Source organism: Acinonyx jubatus, chromosome B4 (genome assembly GCF_027475565.1).
Source record: "Acinonyx jubatus isolate Ajub_Pintada_27869175 chromosome B4, VMU_Ajub_asm_v1.0, whole genome shotgun sequence".
NCBI lineage: Eukaryota > Metazoa > Chordata > Mammalia > Carnivora > Felidae > Acinonyx > Acinonyx jubatus.
This window is the reverse complement of record NC_069387.1, coordinates 13,187,562-13,207,876: the sequence shown is the minus strand read 5'-3', so window position 1 is coordinate 13,207,876 and position 20,315 is coordinate 13,187,562. Positions and strand designations below refer to the sequence as shown.

Here is a 20,315-nt window from a genome sequence, read left to right as displayed (position 1 = left end):
TGTGGTGGATGTTTTCCAGAAGTTTTCTTTTAATGCTTACAACTGCTCTGCAAATGTAGGTATGTGAGCTCTGATTCACAGTTGAGGAGATCAAGACCCAGGTTAAGTAACAAAAATCACATAACTGGTAGATGATGTAACCAGGATTCTAATCCAGGATGGGTGGTCTTCAAGCCTGGTTTTCTTTTCCATTATACTGTATTATTTCTCAAGGATTGAACAAGGTTTAAAATGGGTGAAATGACAAAATTCTAATAACATAGCAGCAACCAAATAATCTCTTGGATAGTAATTTTAATAGCTATTTGATATGTACAGTATTTAACGTGGTGTGATGTATAAACAGAGAAGGACATAGGCCGTAAAGGTGTAGTGAGTGGTGCATTTTCCAAGTGGACAAACCTGTATAACCAGAACCTATATCAGGAAACAGAACATTATCAGCACTCTGAAAGTCGTATTCCCTTCACTCCCAGCCCACTCCCAAGATATCCTTTATCCTGATATCTAACACCAAAGATTGGTTTTGCCTGTTTTTGGACATTATGTATGTGGAATAATGAAGTATGGACTCTTGTGTCTGGCTTCTTTTGCTCAGAGTTACATTTGTGAGATTCAACCTTGTCGTCCATTCATTCCCATTGCTGAGTAGTATTCCAGTGTATCAGTGCGCCCAGTTTGTTTATCCATCCTCCTGATAATGGACATTTGGATCACTTCCTGTGTGGAGCTATTAAGTATAGCACTGCTGCGAACATTCTTCGAAAAACCTTTGTGTTTGAAAGAACATGTGTCTTTCCTGACTTCTTTCCTCACTTGAATGCAGTTTTCTGCAAGATGTCTTCTGTTTGGGGTTGTAAAGCTGTGATGTTAAAAGGCTTCTAAAATCTTTTCAAGAGGTGGAGATCATCATCCTGTTAAAAGCGAAACTTAAGTCTTCCTTCCCATTATCCCAATCCAGAAGAATGGACTGCTCAAAGAGCATCCCTTTGGAATCAGGCAGACCCAAGTTCAAATCCTAGTCCTGTCCTGTAGTAACTGTGTGACCCAGTGCAGGAATAACAATGTTATTATTACTCATTGTTATATATTGTCAGTGATGGCGCTAATATCAGATGACATCTGCTGAAGATTTATGATTTCTAGTCACTGTATTTGGTATACGTTTCTCATTTACCCTTCCTAACAACCGTACGAGATAATCTGCCATTCTTGTTTTTTTTTTTTTTCTTTAACTGGTGAGGTAACCTGCCCAAAGACACAGTAAATGAGAAATCTAGAATTTAGACCCAGTCAGTACGATCTGGAACCCATGTTCTTGAAGCTGTCTGAGCCTCCTTTGTAGACCATAGGGAATAATAACTCCTACCTCATAGGGCCTCATCCAGAATTAAATGATGGGGAGAAGCTTAATGTACACCTTCTAGGGGAGATCCATAGGGACCCCAGAGTGGATTGCTTTCGTGGCATATCTCTGCACTTTTAACAGTGTTGGGGGTCAGGGGTGAGGCCTCCCTGCTCTCCTGGTGGTTGTTAGGAAGACGGACATCTAGTTATTTGTGGAGCCGTCGCCACCTTCTGGTTGGTCTCGCCTCAGCCAGACCAGCTTAGCTTTGATAATGGCCTGGGTTCCGTCTTCCCCATGTTTCTTGCCTCCTTTCCCATGTTCTAAATATAAAATATGTGCCTTTTTTATAAAAATACATTTTTAGGGGATGAAAAAACTGATGAGAAAATGAGTTTGGTATTTTCCCAAGGGCGTCACCATTTGGCGTTTGTACAGCAGAGTATTTGCAGCCACTTTATCGAGAGTTTGAAGTGGCGGCAGTCATGGGGCCAGGCAGAGGTGAAAAAGTGACATTTCTGTGTGCAGACCGCTCTGGTTGGGCGCCATTTCTAAGCCTTAGTTTAGGTTTGTGGCCACAGAGGTCCCCTGGGCTCTTGTCTAATGCCTTCAGGTGCCAGATGGTGTCACTGTCCCTGATGAATTTGTAGGTTCCAGGCAGGTCAGGAGTTTGTCGTTGCAACCCTTGGCTGTTGGGGAACAGTTCTTGTCTTAACTACTCACCGCTCTCTCAGCTTCCTCTTTACAGCCTGCCTCCCTCCTGGGATTAGTGGGTACTGAGGGCAGGCTTTCCATTGCCAGGTGACCTAGGCCTGGGGCTGGCCTGCCTGCTATCTTAAGTGATCGGGCTATCTTAAGTGATCGGGCTATCTTAAGTGATCGGGCTCTTTCAGAGTATTGTTAGAGGGTTGCTAGAATCTCTTAGAGTCAGCCTGGGAAACAATTGCTCCTCAAGAGTGCTTTGGAATTACTTCTAACTTGCCGGAAGTAGTTGTAGCAATTCAGAAGTTTACTTGTTTCACTTTGATTGGTCACAGGACACCTGTAGCCTACAGTATACCTGCATACATTGCCATGTTGCAGGTGTTGTTTTCAAAAAGGCTTCAATTATTAGTGCTTCTAGGTAGAATATGATTTTAAATATTAAGGTAAACATGAAATTTAGCATAATTTCTAAATGTGGTTTTTAAATCTCATGGGATCAGGTTTTAAATTTTATCTTTCTGATGTAGAAAAGCAGATAAAACTGCTGACTCCAAAAACGGTGTGAGGAGGAAATTCAGATGCAATAAATATTTTTTATTAATCCACTTGTGACGTGTTTCTGTGGGAATGGTTATTTACCTCTGGAAAGCAGTCAACACAGAATGCCTGCGAATAGGCATGAAGTGGGCCCAGAGTGAACCTTTTTGATCGGGACAACAAAGCCAGGACTCAAAATCCATCTCTAATGTTGGTATTTTCTTGTCTCCTGGGATAGTAGAGTTTAATAATGACTTCTGTTTGTGGATTTCCAGAAGTTAAAGCAGAATTCTCATCAGGTGGTATTTTTCAGTGCACCGTGTTTGGGCTTGTGGCCTTGGGGGTCTTCTGGGTTCTTGTCGAATGCCTTTGGGTACCAGATGATGCCACCGTCTTCTGGTCCAAGGCAGAGTTTTTAGGTTTGCTTTCAAATCTCTAAGATGTATTTAGTATTAGGGTCAGTCTAAAATGCAGTTCTCTGTTACTCAACTTGTTACGGTATTTCAGTGCTGCCTTGGTCTCTGAGTGGCATAAAAGGACCTTGCTATTGGGGCCTATGTCTTGCTCTACCCTGCCCTCTGGCTAAGCCATTCACAGCTCCATGTAGCACCTTGAAGGTGGGATAGACCTTTTTACACTTTTCAGAAGGTTTTTTTTTTTAAATGGTCATTTATTTATTTTTGAGAGAGAACATGCAAGTGGAGAAGGGCCAGAGAGAGAGAGGGAGCCAGAGAATCTGCAGCAGGCTCCAGGCTCCGTGCTGTCAGCTCAGAGCCCAAAGCCGGGCTTAAACTCACGAATCATGAGATCATGACCCGAGCCAAAGTCAGATGCCCAACCCACTGAGCCACCCAGGTGCCCCTTTTTGGAAGGTTCTTAATGTTTGTAGCATGAATGGGTCTTAGAATTACTGGATGTTACCAGTGAGAAGGGCTTTGGGTCATTTAGTTGAACTCCTATGTTTTTAAAGAAACCAAGGCCTAAAGAGGTGGAGTTTTGTATGTAAGGTTTCTTAGACCTCTCAATAAACTGTGTTAGTGGTGTTGGTCACACAGTTTATCTAATAATAGCTTCTATTTATTGAATTTCCATAGACATGCCAGAGATTGTATGGAGTACTTAAATAAATCTACATTTCAACCAATTCTTACAACACTCACTTGAACAGATGGGAGAACGGAGGGTCAGGAAAGTTAAGTTTTATCCAGGATCTCAAGCCAGTTTTATTTCTCCTACACTGAGCCAACACTAGTTTTCCTTTATTGAATTGAAATTAAAAAAAATACAAATCAGTTTATTTGATCAGGGGAGTATGACAAAAATATCTTCGTGTTATTCTTCATGAAGAATGTGTCATGTAGTAATAATGTCGATGCACAAAGTACTTTTCCTTCCAGACAGTTCTGTCTCATCCTCTTTGTCTGTCAGGCTTCAGGATTACCTGATGCTCAGGGAGGAAACCCTGCCCTCCCAACTCCACTTTCTGCACTGCACACACAACTTGTTGCTAGGACTTTGGACAGCTCAGGGGCTCCCTCTACTGGTAGTTACTTCATTTGACTACTATTTATTGACCCTGTCCAGGGAGTGTGAGGAATGTGAACATAGACTGTTATGCCCAGAATTCGTGATCCCCAAAGACCACTAGGGAGCCGAGTCCGATGCAAAAGCAAAGAGCCTTTATTCGAGCTAGCTCGAGCTCAGTCCCCTACCTGCACCGACGCAGCGGTGAGATACCAGGGAAAGAGAGTGAGTTTCAAAAGGACAAAGGTTTTATTGGGGCCTGGGGGCAGTTGGTGAGGTAATGGCTATGGCCTCAGCCGATTGGCTGGGGAAGGGTCCTGGGGAAGGGTCCGAGTCCTGTTAGGCAGGTGAGGGGGGGTTTACTCAAGGGGAGGAGGTGTGGTCAAGGTGAAGGACACAGAACAAGATGGAGTCGGCCGGCGTAGGCCCGCCCTTTCAATACTGACCTTAGGAGGCTGTGACCTGTTTTGATTCAGTGTCATGGAGATTATCCATGGTTTGGAGCAGAGAAACAGATCCTTTTATGGGATCCTGTAGGCCTTCTTGTCTGCTCATTAATGAGAATGGAAAGACCTCTGGGGCCACACAGAGGTGTGTATGGTGCCTTTCACATATCAAAGAGCACACTTTGGTGTGGGGCAGCGTATTAAAGCCAGGCTGGCCGTGATGGGCTTGCTGACTCGCCACGGTCAAGGTTTGTAATTCTCCAGTCAGTGCGGTTGCAGGCATTCTGATTTAAAGGATCCATGTCAATAGCGTTCAAGGAATATTTGGCGTAAGTTGTTACGCACATCTCACTGTTCAGTAATTCTGAGCCTCAGTTATGCCGTTAAACCTAAAATATATAAACAAATAGTGCATCCACAGTTTTTCTATTTTAGCTGATTTATTTATTCTTTGGATTTTTAATCTCTTTATTTTCACATTAATCTTCAAGAGATTTTGCTATAAAAATAGCAAATTTGGTAGAGAGAACAGGTTTGAGACCAGAGACATTCATTTTAGTTTGAGCTTCCCATTACTAGTAATATTAGCATGAACAAGTTACTTTTTGTTTCCCCGTTTTATTGTTTGCAAAGTGAAGATTCTAGTTCTTCTGTTCGTTGGGTTGTTGCTAGGCTCACATATGGTCACGTCCGGGCCCTGGGTGATTGCTGACTGCTGCTTGGAACGTCTTTTCCCCTTGGGTGTGGAAGAACACACCAGTGGTTTGGAATAGTTCAGGATCTGGGAAAGCATCTTCATGACCTTGAGAGCAAAACTCCTGCTTGTGACTGACTGCAACTGGATCCAGTTTTTGTTTTTGTTTTAAAATTTTTAGTTGAAAACACATCTTTATTTTTTCCACTGCCTACCCCTTCACTCCTGTGCCCAGAGTCCATGGAAACAACACCGTGTGTTCTCTCCTCCCTTCATCCCACCCTCTTGTGTGAATATACGTGCTTTTACTTCATGTTTGCTCGGTGGGTTGATGTCATGGGCAGAAATAAAGATGGAACTTGTCTTCCGTCGAGGAGCTTATCCCTGGAAGACCTCTCCACTTTTTTAGTTTAGACCAGATTTGATTCAGTTAACATTTATTCAGCTTCTGCCACGGGCCAGGCACTTTGCTGGGCCTGGGGATTTAGAGCCGTAAAAGAAGCGGTTCTGACTCGTGGGGAGAATAGGCAGAAACCCCTGGCTCCTCTGTGTCATGGTGGAAGTACATCTGCACCACTGCTGGGCCAGGACGCGTGGAGGGGATCGTTCTCTCCGTGTCCCTGGAGAGGTGGGGGAAGGTGGCCGTTTTGGGTGTGAGCCCATGCACGTCCGGGTCTTCCCCCAACCTTGGCCTGTTCTGTGGTCGCTGTTCCGTCCAGAGGCGTCAAACTGGCCAGAGAATTAGTAAGCATGTTCTCTGGACTTTGAGGGAAGGCCCAGTGTCAAATACTGTGCCATAGTCAGACTCTGTATCTCATTTTTGGTTTGGGAAATAAAGTCATCATACAGGGACAGGGAAGCATGAAATGGCATGTTAATTATCTTGAAATATTGGACAGATTTGTTTTGGGGGCAGGGGAGCAGGATTGAGGTCAACACCAAAAGTGCCTAGGGGTCCACAGCAATGGAGTGCCTGCCGGCTGGACCCATCAGCTTCCAGCCTGATGCCCAGCCAGCCTTCTTCCTCCCAGCTCTTGCCCTCGCTGAGTTTGTTCTTCTGTCTCATTAAATATCATGAATGTTCGTGGACTGCCCACTGTGCACCACACACTGCCCCTGCATAGCTACAGGGGCGTGTGTGGGGGAGACCTGTGTCCTGAGCATCTCTTATGGGGGGACACACACTTAAATCATAGAATGAATGACTAGAATTGAACACGGGGTGGTGGTGGGGGGGGGGGGGAGGGACCCTGGGGATCGTCCTCTGTTCCTTTTGCTTTATTGATCAGGAGTCTGAGCCCAGAAAGGCCGTGGGACTCTGCCCAGGCATTCCATGGAGTTGTTGCGCTGTGCTCCAGTGACTGCCTGCCCTCCCCGCCAAAAACCTATACAGACACGTTCTTGCCGCGAAGTATCCTCCCTTTGTCTTCCCTTCTTGTCACTTCCTTTTTTTCTGGCACTGTTGTAGGGCAGCTGGAGAGGGGGTAGGTAAGACAAAATTCTCGCCCTCGGGAGCATTTGCTTTCGAGAGCCAGTAACCAAGAAGCCAACTCACAGGACTGACAGCAGGGAAGAACTGGGGGCCGGGTTCGGTTTAAGTAGGGTAGGGAGAGGTCAGACCTCACTGAGAAGGTGACGTTTGAGTAGGGAGCGGAGGACAATGTGAGCTGGGTCCTCATGTAAGGGGAGAGGAGACCCCGGCCAGTGGCAACATCAGCAGCAGTGCTCTGTGCTCTAGAAGCCTCGCAACATTGATGGGTGTCACGGGTCTGCCCATTACTGGTGCACATTCATTGCGGGGGTGGGGGGAGGGGCTGAAAGAAGCAATGAAGGATCCCGGTCAGGTGTCCAGGTGCTTGTTATGGGGTTAAGTTGGTCTTTTGACATGTTGGCAGGAAGCATCCTGTGTGACCTGAAACTTAAAGTGTGGGCAGTAGTGACCAGAGTCAGATCGTGGGTCCCCTTTGCTTTAGTCACCCGGAAAACCACGGCCATTGTTGTGTCTCTTTTTCTCTGCCTCCTGCTTTCTCGAAGCTTCAGAGGAGTTTTCAGTGAAGCAGTGAAGTGGGGTCCTGGGGGATGGCACGCCTCAGCAGGAAAGACCAGAGACCGTGTCACCTTTCTCTTTCAGACGGCCCGTCTGAGGACAGTGACCTCAAGGACGCCTATCTCATTCCGAGAAACATCATGGCTGAGCCAGACTACGTGGAAGATGACAATCCGGAGCTAATTAGGCCTCAGAAACTAGTCAATCCTGTCAAAACATCCCGCAACCATCAGGATCTTCACAGGGAACTTCTCATGAATCAAAAAAGGTACGGTGGTTTCTTGAGCAGAATTTTCCTTTGGGGACTTCAGCTTCAGAGATGTTTACCTTTCCTGATGGTTTTTAAGGCTGCCTTGTTCCTTCTGGTGTCCTTGAGCCAGGGCACCCCCTCCCCCCCCATAAAGTCCCATCATCTGCTGGAATGACTCTGCATTCTGCAGAACTGTGTCCTCTTTGAAAATAGACACCTGCTTTAGAATTTGGATGTGAGGGGATCGATTACGGATAAAAGAGTATCCTAAGTTGAAGAGGAATACCTTATTTGTTAGATTTGTAAAAATTCTGAATTTGCCCCTTACATTTGGGGCATTTATTATTTTTTTGGAAGAGAGAAAACATTTACCTTTTATCTTCTTTGTAGACAGTTTGCTCCATGTGTGCTATAAAAAATTTGGATGTTGGGTTGGTATAGTTTGCTTTTTAAGTGATTCTGGGCGGGGCAGGTTGACCGGGAGAGCCAAGGATACAAAATTATTTTCATTTATTAGGACACAGAATTACTTACTTTATTTAAGAGCCTTTAAGCTTCCTTTGGAGCTCTTCTTGGATCTTCAGAATGAAACTTTTGATCTTAACTGTGGGACCTTATGGGTCATTCATTGCCCCACTCTTTACTCAGCCTTAGTAGGTACCCAGTGAACTGAAGGATATACGGACCAAGTTAAGCAGCCGGGTCCTATTTTAGCAGGAAGGCCTAATTTAAAAATAAAAATAAAAAAGTGTGAAGAGATGTTGGCGGCAGATCTCGTTCCCTAGTGCACCCCTGCCACGCGTCATTCACGTGCCCCAGTACGCTGTTAGATTCATGGTGATTAAACTGAATGCACGTGTGATCCTTTTTGAGTAAGTGCTTAGCTTCTAACCATCTTTGTCACATAAAAGAAAAAATATGTAGAATTGGTATCATGCCCAAAGCAAAGCAGAACTGTACGTTCCTAAATAGACCACAGAGTTTGAAGGCAGTCTTACCTGGGAAATGATGCCTGCATTTTGGTACAAAGATCGAAAGTTTAATGTACTCCAAAAGAGTAGCTGTTGCCACTGAGTGATTTTCTGATCATCTTTTACCTCTTGGTCCTCAGTTGCCTTATCTGTAAAGTGGGAGGAGGGGACTTGGTTGATCTCTAGTAAGAGACATTCTGGCCCAAGCTGTTTTTGTTTTATTTGGTTTGGTTTTGTTCTTCTATTGCATCTATGAAAAGGCTCCAAGTCAGAAGAGAGGCAAAGGTAAAACCAAAATTGGCAGACTTGTTCTCTGAATTATAGCCTACAAATTATTCCACAAAAATGTACTTAGTACCCTGGGTTATATCTAAAACGTATAGGTTTGTACAATCGAATCTGGTTCCAAATTTTCTAGAATAGTCATTTTCTGTGAAAATAGACCTTCCTTCTGTCCGACTTTCTCTGGCCCATGATTTCTTTTCCTTGTTTACACAGCTGACTCTTTAGCCAGGCCCAGCTCAAGTAATTTGGGAGAATGCTGGTGTTCCCTCAAGTACCATGGTGTAGAGAGGATGTTGCTCTGAGGTTAGAGGGAAATCATCTAAATCCTGGTTTGCCATTTAACTTGACCTACCTTTATGACCTTGGACAAGGTCCCCCTTCCTGATACACATTTCTTCATCTATGAAATCGGGGATAAAAATATCCTTCTTACAAAAAATAAATAGGGGATGGGGCACCTGGGTGGCTCAGTTGGTTGAGTGTCCCACTTCAGCTCAGGTCTTGATCTCATGGTTTGTGAGTTTGAGCCCTGTGTCCAGCTCTGTGCTCACAGCTCAGAGCCTGGAGCCTGCTTTGGATCCTGTGTCTCTCTTTCTCTCTGCCCTTCCACTGATCATGCTCATGCACTCTCTCTCTCTCTCAAAAATAAATAAAAACATCTAATAAAAACAAAATAAATAAGGGCGCCTGGGTGACTCAGTTGGTTGAATGTCCGACTCTTGATCTTAGCTCAGGTCTTGATCTTAGGATCGTGAGTTGAAGCCCCACGATGGGCTCCATGCTTGGCATGGAGCCTACTTAAAAAAAAAATTAAATAATAACATGTGTGAATACCTGTTAAAATGACTGGGGTATAACAAATGCTCAATTCGGGGCCTGGGTGGCTCAGTTGGGTGAACGTCTGATTTCGGTTCAGGTCATGATCTAGCTTGTGGTTCATGAGTTTCAGCCCTGAGTTGAGCCCTGTGCTGACAGCTCAGAGCCTGGAACCTGCTTTGGATTCTGTCTCTCTCTCCCTCTCTCCTCCTCCCCCACTCACTCTCTCTCTCTCTCTCTCTCTCTCTCTCAAAAATAAACATTAAAAATAAATAAATTTAAAAAATAAATGTTCAGTTAGTCCCATCCATATTCCACCTCCCATGTAGCATCTTCTGAAAATTCCCATTGCTTCTTCCCCCTTTTCTCTGAAGGGCTGTGGCCTGGCTTTTGAAGTATATCAAGAGGGGGAAAAGAAACCGAAAAGGCAGGAAGGTGGGTTTCAAAATCCAATGCATGTATCTCATCCTATGTTTTCAGGTTTTTGAACATAAGATCTTAGTTTGGTGGGGTCCTCACATTAGAAGTACAGTTGGTTTGTGGAGTGAAAATGTCTCAAGCAGTTTCTTCTCTGATTCATCTTCTATCATATATACTTACTAGAGACTCTGGGGTTTTTATTTAGAAATAAAATTTCTAAATTTAGAAAATCAAGAAATTTTTGTGCCAAATGATAGGAAGTTTCAGACGGATAATATATATATTTGGTTAAAGGATAATTGTACTTGGTTTTTGGCTTGAATCATAATGAAAGTCTGCTTCCTTTTCTACAATTTGTAAAGGACCTTCCCATATTTTATCTTAACCAGTGATCTTTCCAGTAACCCAGTGTGTGTTATCTTGGGGTTACCCTAATTTGACATATAAATACAAGAAAACCCAGAGAATAAACATAGAATAAAAAGCAATTCATACAGATAAACCAAATAGAGTAATAGTATCATTCAGAAAAAAAAGTGGAGAAAACAAAGGGAGACAGAAATGAGATCAACGCAAAGCAGGCATTCCATGGAGCCCTGTACCTTTGCTCTACTTAGGCATAAATTTGGCTCAAAACCCGGGAGCATTTGGTTCACAGAGTTTTTCAGGTTACATTTTAGAGATCATAAGATAAAAGCAGACTCACTGTTTAGGAAAACAAATACTCGTAGATACTCGTAAATACTCTGAAACCTACACCCTGTCAAGGATATAATTCTCCTCTACTTACCGTCTTTTGGACCTAGATCAGTTTTAGATTAAGAGTTTTTAAATTTTGATCTGGTTACAGTCTGCCATTAGGTCTGATTATGAAGACCTTTGGTCAGCTTCTCAGGTTCTGTAGGTGTTCCCAGTGGCTTAAAGGGCAGATTTCAAGAGGCATTATTTTTTGTAGTCGGCAGATTTCAAAAGAAATTACTTTTTGTAGTTGAAAGATGAGTGTTCGGGACACCTGGGTGGCTCAGTCGATTGAGCATCTGACTTCAGTCAGGTCATGATCTCACGGTTCATGAGTTTGAGCCCCACAGCAGTCTTGATGCTGTAAAATGTAGGGATTGAAGCGCAGAGCCCGCTTCAGATCCTCTGTCCCCCCATCCCTGCTCGCCTCTCTTTGCCCCCCCCCCCCACTCAGGCTCTCTCTCTCAAACATAAAAATGTGAAAAAAAAAGTGCTTGAGAGGTCTTAAAAATATAGGGATATTTCTTATATAACTTAGAGAGATTCTGTCTTCTCTACAAAGTACTTTTGGCCACAGATATAGAATATCCAATCACCTAAACACATCTCTAAAATTGGTTCTTTGGCTTGTACCTTCCAGTCAGCAATTTCGTTTCCTGTGATTTTAGTTCATTTTATATGCTTTGCTGGACAGATAGTTCCTCAGTAGATACTTGTTGCTGTACCATGTGGCAAAAAATATGGGAAGTTGAGTTAGGAGTATTTGCATTTAGAATCCATGCAGGTAGAAATGACTCAAGCCAAAAATGTAGATAAAGACAGGTCAAACCAGAAGATTCCAAGATTTAAAGATCAAGGACTTGAAATCCAAATGCAACCCTCCCCTCCCACCCTAAGAAAAAAATTAGGCCAGGAGATATTTGGCTGGGTGGGGAGGGGAGCTGTTCCATTAGTGTTTGAGCCAGCCCTTGCCTCTGGCTCCGTGCTCTCCCAGGTGAGGAGAGAGGGAATTTCACCTTTATGGGTTTTATGTGTCTGGGGTGGGGGTGGAGTGAATGAATATAGACCCTTCCAGTCTGCCCCTTGATGTATTCAGTGGTTTATGTGAAATGTGAAATGTACCTTCAAAAGTCGTCTGTACATTTCATCGCTAGGGGTAGAAAGATAAATTGTTGGAGCCTCTCTTGGAGGAGGGCAGTTTGGAAATACCCACTGAAACGTAAAATGTGCTGGTCAGCCAGCAGTTGTACTTTTTTGCATCTAGCCAACAGAAATAGTTCTATAAAAGGGCAGGTATACATGTATAAGGAAGTTCATTGCTGCATTGCTTTTAATAGGGAGCAATTGGAAACAACCTAAATGTTTGTCAGGGGAGTGGGAAAATGATGGCACTTCTGTACCATGACATCTTAGGCAGATGTTCAGAAGAATGAGGAGGAGGCCATAGAAAGTATGGAAGAGAACAGACCAAAGTCTTAGTTATCTGTGGGTGTAAGAATGGGAAATGGTCCATGGGGCAAGGACTCTACTCTGTACAATTCTAACCACATAGAATACAGTGTATGTGGTGCTCCCAAGATTTGCTTAACAGGGAGTTTAGGTGTGCTTTTACTTTTACATATATGGGTGTATATGTTACCTACCTTTTTTTGTTTGTTTTGTTTTTGCAAAGAGCACTTACGAATTTAAAAAACTGTCTTGGGTGCCCTCTGTCACATTATAGTCACAGGAACTAGACCCAGAAATAACTGTAGGTGTTGAGTGGTTCAAAGCCATCAGGACTTAAGCACCTGTCAATCTTAGAGGAATTGAAAGTGCTTGTTAATTGTATCTGTCAGAAGTGATTAAAGAGAAATCAGCTGTTAGCATGCAAAGAATGACACTGTAGTCCATGACATTTGGAGTGGCTTGTTTTTGTCTCTGGGCACTCTCTACAGGCTGATCCAGTTTTCAACTCAGAATCATATGGGCACTGCTTGACTTTCCATTCACCACAGAAAGTGAAGTGATCTTCTGTGATAAAATATTAACTAAATTTGCATGACTTTTTGACTGCTGTAAGTGCAGAACATTTATCAGATAAGCACCATTTCCCTGAGCTTTCTGTGGCTAAATATTTTATCTTACTGTCTCCATTGTGTAAAGTCTTTGACTAGAAAATGAATACTGGATGTTAGTTAAACCCATTCATAGGCTGCAGCGGAATGCCAGCTTAGTGTTCATACATCAAAGTTGTTGAGCATCCTTTGCATAATCCAGAAGAATTTAATAACCATTGAGGTTAATTTTGCCAGTGAAATAAAGGGAAAGGAAAATTTTTGAAATTTAAATTATGTAGATAGCTAAATTCTTAATCCTAAAATTTAAGTCCCTTAATTCTGTCTGTGGTATCCTACTGAAGCTTTTTAATAGTCATGGAACTGAGTGGGTCTTTACTCAGATTATTTACAAACAAATTTTTGTATGCTCAGGTGCCACTTACATTTATTGTGAGCAAAGTACCATAAGTAGTTTTTATTACACTTCATATTTAACTTCCAGAATAGTTCCTCGATACTTCTGTCGACACCGTAAGATCTTTTTTTTTTTTTAATCTTTATTTTTAAATTTATTTATTTTGAGAGAGACAGAAATAGCATGAGTCGGGTAGGGGCAGAGAGAGAGAGGGAGAGAGAGAACCCCAAGCAGGCTCCGCACTGTCAGCAAGGAGACTGATGAGGGGCTCAAATCCACAAAACCGTGAGACCATGACCTGCGCTGAAACCAACAGTCGGACGCTCAACCGACTGAGCCACCCAGGTGCCCCCATCATAAGATCTTAGTAACTGCAAAACACACTAATTAAATCACAGAAGTAACTCATCTCCTTTCCTTTGTTTCTTCTTCTTTTTTTTTTTTTTTGGCTGAATTTAATGTTTTTCATTCTTCTTTTTTACTAAAAGTTCTGCTAATGAAAATTGGGAAAGTGAGGATACATGTTATTTTGACTATGCATCCTTTATCTGTAGTGATGGCATATACTGATCTTTACTCTGTAAACAACTTTGAAACATTTGTGATTAAAAAAATGGAGATAGGGGAGATGCCAGAATCTTAAAAAATTATAGTTAGATAAATGAAGAAGTGTGATATTGAAGATTTGTTTACAGATGAAACAGTGTGAACTTGAAAGACATTGAGAGGAGTGTGTTGACGAGTTTCTTGCAGCCAGAGCCCACACTTGGGAAATTGTTATTTGATTTAACAGTTACTCAGATGACTCCCAGATGCTGAGACAGACACACTGGTTGATTGAAATAGTTTAGAGAACCACCACCAAGGTAGACATTCCTGAATTACAGACTAGCAGTCACCATCAGCAGGACCAGAAGGTGCGTGGGAAGGTGCATGGGCCCATCTCAGTCCTGAGTTGATTCAGTAGGGCCCTTCCTGCTGCCCAGAAAAGCCTGGGTCACTGACAGGTCAAATGTGCATGTGTGTGGATGCGTGAGAGTGAATACACCCACCATCACTTCCACCCTGTGCTGCCTGAAATTGATGATGTTCTTCCTGTTCTGTGGTTTGTTTCATTTTTATTTTAAATGCTCTTAGTAAATGTTAGTATCAAGTTGAGATTACTTGAGAGCTAGTGGAGACTTGCTAAAGAGAGAAGGAAGACAGAAGGAGATAGGCTGACTGAGCCAGCACCGTGGAAAGCCTGGACTGAAGAAATCTTAAGGAAATGGTAGAAAAATAGAAACCAGCAATGTCCTAGCTGACAGTTAAACATAGAAGTTCCACCTAAGGAAATGTCCTTGACTTACCCCAAACATTTTGGGTGCAGGGTTGCTAGGAAATGGTCTAAGTTTTGCTTTTGTTTCTCCCCATCTGCAAAGAAGGCAGCCTGATTTATCTCTTAGAAAAGTAAAATTTCCCTGAAGCCTGATTTCCGTGCATCATCAGTAGTAAACTACACATCTGAAGCAGTTCTACTGTATGGAGCACTAGGAGTCAAGGGATCAGAATTCTCTCCCCCCCCAGCAGTGATGAAATCTTAGATGTGCCTTCTGGTATACAAGAGCCCTACGACAAATTTGAGAATTTTGGAAGAGGGGTCCAGGGCCACTTTGCTGTTTACATTTCTGTGCTAGCCTAACTCTAGGCAATATGTGTGTGTGTGTGTGTGTGTGTGTGTGTGTGTGTGTGTATTTAATATTTATTTTGAGAGAGAGAGGGGGAGAGAATCCCAAGCAGACTCCGTGCTGTCAGCACAGAGCCCGACGGAGGGCTCAATCTCACGAACCATGAGATCGTGACCTGAGGTGAAACCAAGGGTCGGATGCGTAACCAACTGAGCCATGCAGGCACTCGATTCAAGGCTATATTTAGTATGTGGGATCGGGGGCTCCATCTTGGGAAGGTTTCCCTAAAACTTCAGGTGGAGGCACCTCATATTCTGGGTATCTCCATCCTCACCATCTCTATCTATCTCCATCATCTCTGTTCTCCTCTGTCATCTCCATCCCCATCATCTCCATCTCTGTTTTCTCCATCTCCACCTTCCTCATCTTGTGTCATTCCTGTCCTCCTCTTCTCTGTCATCTCCATCTTCTCCATCACTGTCTTCTCCACCATCTTCGTCTCCATCTTCTCCATCTCCATCAGCATCATAAGCGATCATAATACCCATTGAATGAGCCTACTATTCTGACCTTCCCCCCTCCAAACCATCCTCACTACCCTTTACATAGCCTAGTATCTGGCACACAGTAGGTGCTCAGTCCATTTTTATTGAATGAATTGGAAGTTCATTACTCCAATGAAGTACTCTTGGAAGTTGTTCTTGTCTTTCTTCCATGCTTGTGAATTTCTGACACGACCCGTGCTGACTAGCAGCTAGTAGGCATCATAGTGTTGCTGCCAATTCAGTAGACCCCTTTTCTGTGGCTGACGCCGTAAATTTCTGTTGATGAAGGATGTGCCCATTAGATTAAAACTTTCTTTTGTTTTTGTTTTTAAGATTAAGACTTTCTAATTTTGTTATTTATTTACTTATTTATGCAGGGGTCTTGCCCCTCAGAATAAGCCAGAACTGCAAAAGGTAATGGAAAAGAGAAAACGAGATCAAGTAATAAAGCAGAAAGAAGAAGAAGCACAAAAGAAGAAATCTGACTTGGAAATAGAACTATTAAAACGGCAGCAGAAGCTGGAGCAGGTGAGAGTGAGATGAAAGTTGTCTTTTTCCTTTATTCAGATCCATCTGACATTCAGTATCATGTGAGTTTAAGGTGTACTGCGTGCTGACTTGGTGCTTTTATATTGTGGTGTGTTTGCCACTGAAGTGTTAGCTAGCGCCTGTCACATCACGTAATTATCATTTCAGCGTTGGGAACTAAAGGTCTAGTCACTTAGCATGTTTCTGTTCATAGTGTACTTTTGTTTGTTTATGTTCATAGTGTAGTTTTGGTGGCTGTAATTACTGTGCTGTGCTGTGTATTACTTCTCTACTGGTTGCAAGTTCCTACCCTTAACCAATATCTCTCCCGTTTCCCCAGCCCCTGCTAGCCGCCATTTTACTCTCTGCGTTTACAGTTTTGGTTTCTCTAGATTGCACAAATAAGGGAGATCATGCAGTATATGACTTTCTCTGGTTGACTCCTCTCAAAAGTTATCTCTTCTGTCCTGAGAAATAAGAATGTTGGAACAAGCAGAATTTGCCAGACATGTCAGATGTAAATGCTGATTTCACAAAAGGAAACTATGAGACAGAATGTCAGCTAATGGGCTACATAAAATACATTCAAATGAGGTAAAGACAAGGATTCAGGAGGCAAAGCCCAAACTGGGGAATATCACTGAACTCACAGCAGAGCACTGGGGAGCTCAAGCAATTGAGTGAGATTCAGCCTCACCAACCAACTGCACATTGGTCTCGGGATCCTGTTTCCATAGCCTTGATTTTTAGGTTTTTGGTTTTGGTTTTGCTGGTAGTACCACCCGGGGGGGCTGCTGCTCCCTCGCAGGACGACCCCAGGGCCTGCACATGTCCGTACATACATACACCTAAGGTGGAGACTGGGAGAGAATTTCCTCCACTGGGAAATGAAGGTGTTAGGGACTTTGGAAAGAGGAGTGGTGTTTCGAAAAGCCTCTCATTTTGTAAATAATTTTCCTGTTTCTGAATTTCATTTAGCATGAACTTGAGAAGCAGAAATTGCAAGAAGAACAAGAAAACACCCCAGAGTTTGTGAAGGTTAAAGGCAATCTCAGGAGAACAGGCCAAGAAGTGGCCCAAGCGCAGGAGTCGTAGGCCTGGGCCACAGAGACCGCGCGCCCAGCACACCACACGGGGAGGCCGTGTGCAGGTGTCTCCACAGCACTTAAGCTCAGGGCAGAAGCCCCTGGAGAGAACCCCAGCCAGCAGAGAATTGTTACTTTAAAAAGGATTTGGTTTTGGTTTTCCTACAATCTGGGTGGATAAATGACCTGTGACAGTTGATTTCTATTCGCCAAATGAAGGACGTTGACCAGCACTTAAGTTGGGATAAGTGAACCTGTGTTCAAAGACTTAAAAAAAAACAAAAACAAAACCACAACAGCAAAAAAGAAAGAGGACACTGGAATAAATTCTTCACAATTGCACTACTTGGTTTTTCTTTCAGTCCAAGTTTAGTGGGGCAGAGAGCCTTTCTCCTTCTAAAATCTAAAACAAAAAAACAAAACGTGTTTTGTTTTTTCCTTTAGGTATCTGCTAGATAATTTAGATCACATAGAAAGGCATTGATCTGTTACATCTTATATTTGTAAATTCTCTGTTGAGAATCCAGAATTGTCTTGTGTAGTCCTACTGTCACCCGTGTTAGGTTGACACCTGAGAATGTTGATGTTAATGTTGAGCACAGCTGTTACCTTTGTTGGCATTAAGATTCAGAAATAGGGTGAGAAGGTTTAAAAACATGGAAACAAAAATACCTAAAAATGCGCAAACAAGTTACATGTAAAACATACGGAAACAAAAAACACATAAAGGTCCGTCTTGATCTTATTTTAATTGCTTTTGGTTCTCTGATACTAGAATGCTCCATAGTGACAGTCCAGTTCAGAGAAGGCACATTGTATAAATCCAATTCTTGCTTTGATAACTATTAGGATCTTGTTTTGTTTTGTGTTTGAATTTCTTGCCGAGCCTAGTCCCTTTATATGAAATAATCCTTCCGCTCCTTTGGAGTATAAAAACTAGTTCCATATAACCCAACTTCAGTGTCAAACGTAGAGGGTCCAAATCTTTGAGAACAGTGTGGGGGAAGCTCCCATTGGGAGCCAGGCAAGGAGGACTTGTCTGGGTATTCTAATGTGAAACAAACGTAGATCAGTCTCCAGGAGGCCTAGGTGGAAGGTTGATAGCATCTGTACATTTTGGATGTCATTAGAATTCCCAGTTTTGGAAATTTCGGATCAAGGATCACATACTGCTTTGCCTTGTTTTTTGTTTTTTGTTTTTTTTTCCCGGTGAAGAAAGACTCTTTCGCTGCTCTGTCAGCGGTGATGACCACTGTATGCACCTCAGGAAACGCTGAGGTGAAGGGAGAGGCCGCCCAGCTTCCGCACACCAGCTAGCTTGCTATCGTGAGTGAGTCCCAGGCAGACAACAGCGAAATCCTTACGCAAAGTACGTTTTATTACCGCTGGTACATTTTACTGGGGGTGATCTGGAAGAATTCATGTGGATTCAGTATGTTCTCCATCCAGACGATTCAGCCAGTAATTTCTACATTGCAGGGTCCCCTCCTTTAAAGGCTCATAGAAAACTGGATCCCGAGCTTTTAATCCTAATAAGCATAGTAGAAATTAGCTTTCTGTGGGAATGCTTTAGTTTTCATTGTTGACAGGCTCATACTCAGTCCTCATGTGAACAAGATGAAGGTAAACACAGAGACAGCACATACTGCCAGTTAGAGGACATGTCGACCACACCCGCAGTGGGTGATTTCTCACCAGTGGGTATTATTTGAACGAAACGTGAGATGCTGAAGATAAAATGTTGCTCTGTCATAGTCTACTTTTGAAGGATGGAATGGTAACTTTTTTTTTTCCATCCTCTTTCTTTTTGAGAGAAGAAGGTATGTCACGTGATCCTCTTGAAGGTACATTTCTGATTGCATGCTGACTGGAGTGCTGTCTTTGTGTATATGGACTAATGATGAGATTTGCAGGATGAAGATTCAGGACTAGCTCATAGCCTTTCACCTAACTGGATGTTGGATCTTAAGTCCTGAGTCTCTGAAGTAATTCTGCCACTCGATAGAATTCTCAAGGGTCCCCAACAGACTCCTTCAGAAGGACCGATTCTGTTCCTAGAACTTACCTAGAATTCGTTCTTCACTGGGAAGAAAAAGGACAAAAGCATCTCCCTCCCAGTCTCACTCACCAGTCTGCACAGTTACGTGTAGCGAGTAGTACAAGGTCTGGCCAGAAGACTTGTAAATAGCGTGAGGTGATGTCTTATGACCAAACAGTGGGATGTACAGGTCGAGAAGCTCCCTGAAGCCGTCAGCTCAGCTCAGCTCACAAGCCTGAGTTTAAAAAGGTGCCAGTCTCCCCTCCACACGTTAATACTGTGCGGTCCAGACCCCTAGGACTCCTGAACATCCGGGCAGTTTTGTGCTTTGAGCCACTTTTTGACAGAAATGGCTCCATTTTTCCACTCTGGTTTTCTTAAAATAGTTCAGTGTTTTATAGTCTCCTGGTAGTAAAGTAGTATTGCTTTCTAAGCTGCAACAGTTGACTTTATTCTTCTACTCTGAAAAATCTTGACTTGTTTGAGTGTATATAATATATATAAAGGGAGCCTTAATGGATTTGTTTTCATAATTTAATATTTTTTGTATTTGCTCTTGTATAATTGTTTTTAATGGAAAGTATTACAGAACTGAGGGTGGAATTCTTAGAACCAAAGTTATTCTTAATAAAAATCACCACGCGCTTGGACCACGCAGCTGTGTTTGTCTGATCTGTTGGAGGTGGATATCTGGAACCGAAGGGGGGTTGCTGTGTTCACCTTCAGTAGAAGGTGGTTTTAGGGTCTTCCTTTGGTGACTGTCCTCTTTGACACCCCCCCCCCCCCGCCGCCCCCATCAGTTATGTCCTCTGTCTTGCATCAGTCTGGCTGACAATTCATTGTGTCAAACAAATTCATGGTAAGGGATCATGCTACTTTTTGTATAAAATATGTGGTATTTTAGCAGCAGCTAGCTGTCCATCAGGTCAAAGTATTCTGAATTCTAAGTAGCCTGGTAGAACAGTGGGAGGTGTATTTTGGCAAGGGCCATTTTTTAATGCCATGAGCTAGTACATATAACATATCTGAGGTGTGACCATGAAATTATTCCGCTTATTTAACTAGGTTAATGTTATCCTCCAAAAGTGACTTTGGGAAACTGTACGCTTGATTATACTGCACTATTAGTTAAAATAGTTTGGAGATTCCAGTCTCTCTGTGCCTTTTTTTTTTTTTCCCCAGCCCCGAGTTATTACTCAGTTTGATTACCCAGCTGTATT

The 20,315-nt window shown here is 42.9% G+C and overlaps 1 protein-coding gene across 1 annotated transcript in view; it reads left to right on the top strand.

Annotated features, from left to right (window-relative positions):
* FAM107B (family with sequence similarity 107 member B) overlaps positions 1–19,750 on the top strand; it is a 136,224-nt gene extending 116,474 nt beyond the window's left edge. The window contains exons 2-4 of the mRNA XM_015067761.3: positions 7,383–7,566; positions 15,822–15,972; positions 16,951–19,750. Of these exons, the coding sequence (XP_014923247.2) occupies positions 7,383–7,566; positions 15,822–15,972; positions 16,951–17,067 (452 nt within the window). The 3' untranslated portion in view covers positions 17,068–19,750. The remainder of the gene's footprint in view (positions 1–7,382; positions 7,567–15,821; positions 15,973–16,950) is intronic.
* Positions 19,751–20,315: the final 565 nt, after the last annotated feature.